The sequence below is a fragment of the Vigna angularis genome, chromosome 5 (assembly GCF_016808095.1).
Source record: "Vigna angularis cultivar LongXiaoDou No.4 chromosome 5, ASM1680809v1, whole genome shotgun sequence".
Lineage (NCBI taxonomy): Eukaryota > Viridiplantae > Streptophyta > Magnoliopsida > Fabales > Fabaceae > Vigna > Vigna angularis.
In genome coordinates this window covers 30,318,291-30,328,112 of record NC_068974.1, presented here as the reverse complement: position 1 = coordinate 30,328,112, position 9,822 = coordinate 30,318,291, and the positions used below count along the sequence as shown (strand labels likewise).

Sequence of the window (9,822 nt, the reverse complement as noted above, 5' to 3'; positions counted from 1 at the left end):
AATCATCCAACATAACACCTCACTCAAATTTGGCCACAGTGGCATCAGCACCGTTATGTTTTTAACCACGTCCACGAAAAGAACCGAATTGAACATTTTTAAACAAAATATAGGATCTTACTGAACTTTTTCAAAAGGTAGGAGCATTTTGAACTAAACCCCCCAAAAGTATGGACCAAATGATGTATTAAACCTTATTAAAATTAGAATTAAGTGCAACTTGAAACATACTATTAAAATTAGATTACGGGTGGATTGTTACATCTGCCATTTTGTTTAGTGATATAGGAATGAGTATGTTCTTCTTCTGTTCCAATAGACTCCCTTTTCTTATCTACTATTTTTCATATATTTATTTTGGCAGGAATGAATAAAAAAGGCTTCGGGCTTCAGATTGTAGCGGATGAATACAAAGTTTTAATTAGTATTGTGCATGAAAATTCGACAACCTGGCAATTATACTTACTGCTGCAGCTAAAAAGACACTTTAAATAACATGTAGGCGAATAATTCATTTCATTAGGAGAGCACTTAAATTTTGCAAATAAATATCTTCCAATATTGATGTTAGTCTGACATCCATATCCGGTTACAAAATTTGTGTATAAAACAAAATCCACTTTTGTCCACCTAACGAGCAAAAAAGCCCTCGGTAGTGCGCACAAGATTAAAGGATAAACGATTGTCCGCTCCATCAAGCCCTTAAATCTTCTTCTTATATAAATCTATGCCAGAACCATTAAAAGTTATGTTGAGGATACGAAATTGAACAATAGTAAGAAAACAGCAACTATTACCATGACAAGCAGTTATAGTGACAACAGCTGTGATTTGTGGTCAATGCCGTTGAATATGTAGGTTCCGGACATTGGTACGAATTGCTTTGTTATGAGCTGCCAGAAACATAAATAAAATGATTCCCAAATCAAATACAATATTCTTAAACGGGACAAACAAAATTAACTTCCGCTGTTAGAACATTCATTTAAGACGATTTTGGAAGACAATGACTACCTGAAACTACAAAATCCCATTATCATACGGTGAACGACAGCATCGATTCAAATGCATCGGGAGGAATGTTTAATCGAAAAACTGATTTTCCACAAAAATGGATAACTATTCGACGCTTACGTACCATTGTAGCATGTTAAGTCCAAACAGCAATAAGGTGATTATCCATATCTATAGTTCAATGCTTAAGTTAAATGAGTATGAGAATGTGTTGAGGAATACTTACCTATCATACTACAGCTATATCTAGCTTCCAGTATAAACCTTTTTACATTGGTTCCCAACCACTACACCTCATTTTCTTAGTTTTTCAGTAGCGTTCACCTTCACATACATTATTTAAAGGAGGTTAATGAGAAATATCCTCATTCCCAATATGTATGGCATGGATCCCCTCGTATGAATCCATTATCATCGTCACCTGCTCACTAACAACTTTCCGGACCTAAACTCTGATAATATCAACAGGAAACTTCATCCACTATAAATGTGGGCCATATATTTTGTGTAGTCCAGAGCTTTTATAAAATTATTGCACTGTTATTGCCCAAATCCACAATCGTAACTCTTGGACTCCATTTTATTTTCTTAAAACACCTAGGATTTTGGTTTTATGCATACGGGAGCAGGTAATTGATAAAATAATGAATTGGGATCCAGTGAATAGGAACTGCTTTCTGGTTTTGTATCTGAATATGGATACACAATACCCGGCCAAGACGGGCCATGATCATTGGCCATTGAATGCATTATGATGAATTGTGTTGGAACAAAGAATTTTTTTTATAAAACCTCCCTCGCTCAAGCGGGGATCATTTTAAAAGATGGAAAAATACAACAAAGGCCGAGTTTATATGACTTATTTTTAAGCATGTAATTTGTATTTAGTGTCTCCTGTGTTAACTTCCATGGCTTCGGCTAATGGAAGATAAAATGTGACTGGACCAAGACGAGGATGTAAAATTTTCTGACTACAGGCTAAGAAAACAACCCAAGACGATAAAAAGCTTGCAAACAAGACTTTTCAGGATGAGCTAGAATAGCTAACCTTGATCACTTCTTGCGATGCAATTCCTCCAACCAAAGCAGCAACAGCATGAAGCTCTGCAGCACCGAAGCGACACATCTCGTTGATAAGGTCCTCAGCCAAAGTGGTGCCATTGCATCCCAAATCATTGAGTAAGCCGATTGCTGTGCTCTTTAATCGAGGTATATCCTCATCCATGGCACTTCACGACAATCAACGAATAAGCAAAAGCCAATCTCAAAACTAAGTTCCATTATAAAACAGGAAAATATTGAGATTTTAGACCCTGAACAGTGTGAAGCATCAATACCTGTCAAATTGGCCGGGAAAACTATTGTAATTGGCAGAAAACCGGTCAGCCGCTCGAAGCAAAATATAAATTCCCATGGCAATGCTGTAAACACAAAAAGCAGCTTTTCAGCAAAAACAAATTTCCACAGATTAATTTGTAATATGAAAACCATCCAGAAACATAATTTATAAAATGAACATAACCTGGAATCCTCATCAGTTAAGTACTTTTGTAAATCAGGTAAGTTTGGAGCATTAAACTCATCTTCAATTAGACGGTACCTGCAAACCTACAAAATGAAAATTAAGATCTGTACAGAAGACTTTGCAGGCATCTGCAATCGTGCAATTTGTCATACGCAATTCAAAATCAGTGACTCAGCAAGATGGTCAGATGGCATTAGATCCGAATGATAAGGAAAATGAGGCAAAGAATGCAAACCACGTGACAAAAAAGAGTGACTGTATCAAAAAGTAGTTGTTAAAGGTGAAGAGAAAATAAGGAAATAAAAGGAAAAGGAGATGGGCAGAGGAAGGGATGATCCTTGGCAACGTCTTCCCACTACTGGATTTTTCTCTGTCATGAAATCCTTCTTTCCCTCTGATAGATTTCCCTTCTATTTCTGTTTTGTCACTTTTATGCAATAGTGGAATAACGATTGTATTGATACTCACTTGACTTAATACAATCCTCTTTTCCTTATCTGCTGCCTTTAATATTTTGGGGTTCATAACACAATTGCACTACATACTAGACAAGGGGGGGAAAAGAAGCTTTGAGGGAGAAATAAACATTTGCAATCATAGACACAGAATATACCCAACTTCCATGATTCATTAAGAGCAATAATGACAGAAATAATACTCTACCATTAACAAGAACTTGGTGGAATTTTTAATCGATCTTTTTGGTCCCAAGAAAATAAACAATAGTGTAAAATTTTGAATGTTCATTCTACAGAGCTACAAATTTTTTTAAAAAAATAGCCACATTCTTAGAGTGTAAGGAAAATTGGATCAGAGAATCACCAAGGTGCCATTGAGTGGAACCAGAATGAGCAGTGATGGAATTAAATAGAACCTAACTAATACTTAATTCATTTTGAGCCAGCTTAAAAAAATTTAATCTAACTAAATTAGATTACTGCAGCAAACGGATGAAAGCAAATAAGCAGCCCTTTGGAGAATTCCTTAGAAGCATTCGCTTAATCTAAATTGCACAATAAAAAGCATGTGTAGGTTATATATCATCTTATTTCATTTAAAGTTCAGTAGGTTAACAAATGCCTTCAGAACATTGGTTAAGCCACTAAGGGAGTGGATAGTTCACAAAAATAAGTTACTAATACACCCTTGGTTCCCTTAAGGCAATCGTTAGCAACACCAGAAGAAAACAGTAGGGTATCGCGAGTTAAAAGACAGTGAGGTATACCACATAAGTAAAATCCACAATAGTTAAGACTATTCCAAGAAGAGAATGCCAAACTCTTTAAATTAATAGGTGCTTATAGAGAAGTTAGACAAGGAAGCCTCTGCAAAAGTTAAAATACATAAGTTGATTTTAACTTATATATGACATGAGAAATATAGTCAATTTACTTCTTGGATTCATTTTATATTTCTCTCTAGAAAGTGCTTGTTATGAAGTTTATTTAAACTAGCCAATTGTCCATTATATATAGATAAGCAAAGACCTTTTAAGACGGTGATGTGATAACTAGACAGATTGAAGCAAATCATCATTCAAAAATATGGAGATCATTCACAATCATTATTAGCTATATAAATTGAATCTGATCTGAAAGTTCACAAGCTTACTTTGAGTTTTCTTGCATTTTTACAGAAGCTTTTAATCGTTGACCTTGGAATGCTATTCGAATCTCTACCAATCTTCTTCAATATACCTCTCGCTACACGTTCTATTACAAGAAAATCAGCCTCAGCTTTGGCGTGATAGATATTCTGCAAATTCACATATTGCCTGCAGGAACATCAAGATATCTCAGTTAAATAAACTAACTGTTCAAAAGGAACGAACCAGAGATATTTGGCTGAAACTATATGCATGAAGACAGCACAGAAATTGATTTATGTAAGTTTATTATGTTAATTAGAAAAAGTAGAGGATATATTATTTCCTCTAAATAAGAGATCTTGTTGCCCATACACTGCTATAAAATAAATGTAAATATTCTATCATGATTTTTCAACACTAATGATCATTATTTTTTAGAGAAAATAAAAATTGCTCTGAAAATATGTAAGGTTTTTGGCTAATTACTCAGTGGAAGAAGTCATATCCGGTATAGATCCTTCAAGAGGTGCCTCCCCGCCCCCTTCATTTGCAATGAAATCCTGCAAAAGGGTGAGAAATGTACCATCAAATCACCAAAGTATAGGCAATCAATCAAGATCACTCACACAAATAACAGTTGTCTCACAGCAGTAAATTACGACAAACTCACAGGTAACAACTTTCTGTTACTACTCCAGCTTTCAATTTCACAAGTTCTAACTAATTACCATCCAATAAAAAACATTATAATTTTAAATATAGAAGATTTTTTCCACATCAAGTGAAGCAAAGCCGGTATTGCAATGACAGAAGGACCAACCTTCAGAGCTGCCACCAATACCCAAAAATCTGACGAATTAGAATCCACTTCAGCAGCACTATCATTTAGTATCTGTTGCAACTCCATACCTATGAAAGTACACAACATTAGAAAATAAATCATATTTTTTATTGGGCTGCAGAAGTAAATGTTCATACAATAGCTAAGTATTCTAGTTTTAGATGAAAATAATTTTTTTTAATTGAAAAAAATGAAAACAATAAAAGCAATTCACATAACACCACCCTTAACTGGTAAGGACACATTCTTCATGCAAGCAATGTATGGAGTTGTCATTTTTCATAGCGGAAGAATTTTCCAACAAACAAGTTTATGGTAACTTCATTGCAAAACTCAACATACAGATTTTTGGAACCTTATTATAGAACACTTGAAATTTAAAAAATTAAATAATTTTCTTTTGTTTTATTCTCGTCCCGCCTCCAAGCATCCTGTCAAATTTAAACCTACAAGCTCTCAAAAAAAATCCATAATCATGCTCCTTATCCAATAAAACAAAAGGACAGAGAGAGATTCTTGAAATGAAGATTAAAAAAGGAAAAAAGTTAAAATAAGTCAATCTAAAATTATCTACTTACTAATTCCTCGGGGAGCAAATACTTTGAATGATGAATCAATAGCCTCTTTATAATTATCCTCATCTTGTGCAACCATCCCAGCTTTAAGAAGCTCCTACATAGTTCACATCCAAAGCTAATCATATAACAAGAACAACAGTAGATAAAAGACTAAATGATAAACAACAAACCTTGAACTCCTTCTTTTCTTCTCTAGTCGATGGAAGCCTACCACCATGGCTTTTTGCCCACTCATCAGCCATCTTGACAAGAATGACAACATATGGTATGTGCTTATGGACCACAGGATCTTGAACATTCAAGTCAATGTCATCTGCAAATCTGTGCATAAGCACGAAATAAAAATTAAAGTGAAACTGGGGAACATGTCTATGGTCTCAGCTTTTCGGGAATTACTTAGGTAGACAGGACTAGTGACATTGATGAAGGAAAAACCAGATCTTACTATACAAGAACATAAAATGAGCAGTGCACAAGGGTCCAACCTAGTGGAGTCCAGGAAGGGCACATGTACACAGCCTTCACCCCAATACTGGAGACTCTAGAGGCTATTTCCACAATTTGAGCTCATGACCTCCTGGTCATACGGCAGTAACCTTACCATTGCACCAAGGGCCATGGCTTGCCCTTATCTTAGCATAGAAAAAAATTAGCCGAAAAGAAAGATAAAACTACTCTATACCTCTTGAGTTCAGGCCAAGGGTTATTTAAACGTAGATCATCCAAGAAATGTTCAGGCTTTGACTCAATCACATCATGTTCCTAATAAATCCAACAAAAAGTGCTATTAAACCAAAGCACGCAAATTGTGTTGATGCTCACAGACACACAAATGCTTTAATAATAGAAAACAAAATTTCACTGCAGTCAATCTATTGCAATCCCAGTCATTATTTCCCTTCTCTTCTTAATACCATTTTCCAAATGGCCACATTCAATATTTTTTAAATTCTATGACAAGTCAAATATTAGATCAAAGTTAAATTGGTGATAAAATTAATATCTCATTTTCCCCAGGCGTCATATCATTCCTTGAACTTGTAACATTGTAAAATACAATGAATTTAAAATTGTCCATTTACTTAATTACCTTCACACTAATTCGAACAAACCCTGTAAGGCCATAGGAGCGAGCAAAGATCAAAATCACATTTGCCTCCCTGCAGATTCGGTCAAGCTTAATCATTGAATATTCCACGAGCTGAAAGTTTATCAAAGAGAAAAATTACCTTTAATTGAATAATAAAGATATATTGTCAATTGATGAATTGATAGCTTTCTTTCAATGAGAAAGTTACACGAAAAATCGGAATTATGAACATGGGCAAACAATTATGTTTGCATACAAACTCCAATTATTTATTTCATAGGAGATGTACGCATTATAGTAGCATACCTGAGTGGCAACAACCAAAGTAAATTGAGAAAAAAATGATGGATTGGTCTCAATCAATGTTTCAGGAGACTCTTCTACAAACTTAGCTTTAACTGCGTCATTCAGCTCTTGAAGAAATGAGCAAACACATTTTGCCTTTGACTTTCCAAGGCTTAATTCGTCCACTACAAGTAAGAGAATAAAATAAGACCAAAGAGAGTTTCAGAAACCAATAACCAGTGTACAATAACAAGTTGCTGTACCCAAAAAATTGTTTCCAAGGTCACCCTCTTCGACTTTAGATCCATCAACTACAGTGATGCTTCCAATCCCACCAAGAACAAGATTCTTCAGCGTTTCAGAACCCGTTGGGCCACAGTTAAGTAAGCAAATACTAGATTTCTCGAGGGCTGCTTGTCCTTGGTCACCCCATATTCTGCATTTTCAAATAAATAATGAAATATGGATGAAGATCAAGAGATGTCTCCAAGACTGGCCCCAAAGAAGTTAATAGAAATTGGCAAGACAAACACAATCTTCTATTTAAATCTTCAATTACTAAAATGACACCATATTTTCACTTCATTTCCTGTTTTTATGTACAAGAAAGAGTGAAAAACTTTCTATTATTTTCAGTTTCTATTATTTCGTATACAAACTTAAAATAGAAAATGAAACAACATACTTTTTCTCAAACCAAACTACCTTAAGATTCTAATTTCAGATCTAAATACATAAAACACAAGCACACAGACAAAGTTCACAACAAAGGAAGCACAAGAATGAGAAAAACAGTTCTCTTCCTGCCACTAAACATCAAAGCATTTCACTAAACATAATGACAACTAGTTTCTGCCTTTTGCAAATTAAAAGCAGCTCCATTCTAAGATGCATCTATCCAAACACAGCAAACTCCACTCGAGTTCATCAATAGTTCACTACATTTAATCAAATCACCAAACCCCTAACACCGTACCAAAACAAAAACACCAAATGGACCTTCAGCCGTAACACCATCACCCAAATTCACACACCTTGAAAAAAAAACAAAAAACAAAAAACTCCACTCGTTCAACTAATTAACAGGCGGATCAATTGACGCATACCACAATAAGAGAATCCGTACTCATACCAAAAATTAGTTCTCCGCGCCATAGAATTCGCTAGGTTTTTCAAAAGAACAAGGTTGGGTTAAAGCGAAGTGGAAATTTAGGTAAATGAGAGAATGGCGAGAGTACCTGAGTTGGCGATCGTACTTAACCTTAGGTTCTGCCATTGCTGAATTTAGACCTTTGTTTTTTCTCTCTTTTTTTTCTCACTCTTTCAGTTGCTATTTGTTTGGTACTTGAGAGTAGTAGTTTGTTTTGCTTACAACGAACGCAGTGTATCAGTTTCAGTTTAGTCTGTCGAGTGGAAAAGGGAAACTTGATGCCACGCGTTCAAGAGACGACGTCGTGCGATTTCAAGTTCAACAGATACTCAGATTCTGAATCACTTTTCTTTTATTATGCAAGAACAGAAGAAGAAAGGTATGTAATGTAAGGTATGTATACTTATTTAATCACAATTATTAATTATTACAACACTTAATTATATTTTAAGTCTAATAAATTTGAATATTTTAATTTAAGTTTATAATAAATTTTAGATTAAATATGATATTAGTACATGACCTATCAAGCGATTTTGGATTTCGTCCTTTTTGAAAAGGTTTAATCATTCTCGTCCTCTTAGTTTGGAAACTCGTATTTTTAGTCCTTAAAAAATCAAGAACGTTTTGTGAGGTGGCAAACGGCGTCACGTATGATGCCACCTTCCCTGACTACTATGTGCCATGTTGTTTTTTTTTCTAATCAAATTAAGTATGTGCCACGTAAAGCTCCTTCCTAACGGGTAAAATTGTAATCATTCGGCCTTTAACGGTTAATACCGTTCAGTCTCTCTTTTCCCACCGTTCGGCCTCACGTCCCCTTGCCTCTTTTCCTCTCTGTTTGGCTATCGTTCGACCTTTAATGGTTAATATCGTTTAGCCTCACTTCCCTGCCTTTCTTCTCCTCTCATACACTCGTAGTATCCCACCAGTCAGAAAAAAAGAGCAACGTGACACATAGTTATCAGGGAAGCTGGCATTACATGTGATTCACTGTTAGTCACCTCACAGAAAACTTAACGCGGTCGATTTTTAAGGACTAAAAATACGAGTTTTCAAACTAAGAGGACGAAAATGAACAAACCTTTTGAAGAGGAACGAAACCCAAAATCGCTTAATAGTTCAAGGACTAAAAACATATTTAATCCATAATTTTTTGTAGTTTATTACAACACTTTTGGATATTTTTAATAGGATGATTTGATGTTTTTGATTTCTCATCACTTTCATGATTTTTTATTTATTTTTTATTTTATAATTTTGTATGATTTTAAAATTTATAATTTCATAATTTTATTCCAATTTTAGTAATTTTATAAAATTATTCCAATTTTAGTAATTTTATAATTCTACACGTTCATAATTTAAAATTCTATAATTTTACAATTTTATAATTTCAAAGTTTTATAGTTTCAAAATTTTATAGTTTCACAATTATAGAAATTTATAATTCTAGAAATTTATAATTCTAGAATTTTTTAATTTTACAATTTTATGATATTATAATTATATAAAATCTTATAATTTATAATTTTATAATTTTATAATTTTATAATTTTGTAATTTTGTAATTTTAATTTTATAATTTTACAATTTACAATTTTATAATTTTACAATTTTCTAATTTTTTTATTTTGTAATTTTATAATTTTATAATACTATAATTCTACATATAATTATATAATTCTATAATTTTAACATTTTATAATCTATAATTTTATTAAAGAGACATTATCTTAAAACAAATACAA

The 9,822-nt window shown here is 33.7% G+C and overlaps 1 protein-coding gene across 1 annotated transcript; it reads right to left on the bottom strand.

Annotated features, from left to right (window-relative positions):
- Positions 1–497: 497 nt before the first annotated feature.
- Positions 498–8,419, bottom strand: LOC108340665 (NEDD8-activating enzyme E1 regulatory subunit AXR1). The gene is made up of 15 exons (XM_017578182.2): positions 8,160–8,419; positions 7,185–7,357; positions 6,943–7,106; positions 6,637–6,747; positions 6,229–6,308; positions 5,717–5,867; positions 5,547–5,640; positions 4,948–5,036; positions 4,614–4,687; positions 4,151–4,313; positions 2,537–2,622; positions 2,352–2,435; positions 2,063–2,243; positions 798–893; positions 498–725 (listed from the first exon to the last, which is right to left on the bottom strand). The coding sequence occupies exons 1-14, from the start codon at positions 8,195–8,197 to the stop codon at positions 810–812; spliced, it is 1,572 nt and encodes a 523-aa protein (XP_017433671.1). The 5' UTR covers positions 8,198–8,419; the 3' UTR covers positions 498–725; positions 798–809.
- Positions 8,420–9,822: the final 1,403 nt, after the last annotated feature.

Coding starts and splice junctions, on each gene's coding strand:
- LOC108340665 (XM_017578182.2), bottom strand. CDS start 8,197: ATGGCAGAACCTAAGGTTAAGTACGATCGCCAACTCAG. Junction 5,641..5,716: donor AAGAAAAGAAGGAGTTCAAG/GTTTGTTGTTTA, acceptor TGAACTATGTAG/GAGCTTCTTAAAGCTGGGAT. Junction 4,688..4,947: donor TATTGGTGGCAGCTCTGAAG/GTTGGTCCTTCT, acceptor ACCCTTTTGCAG/GATTTCATTGCAAATGAAGG.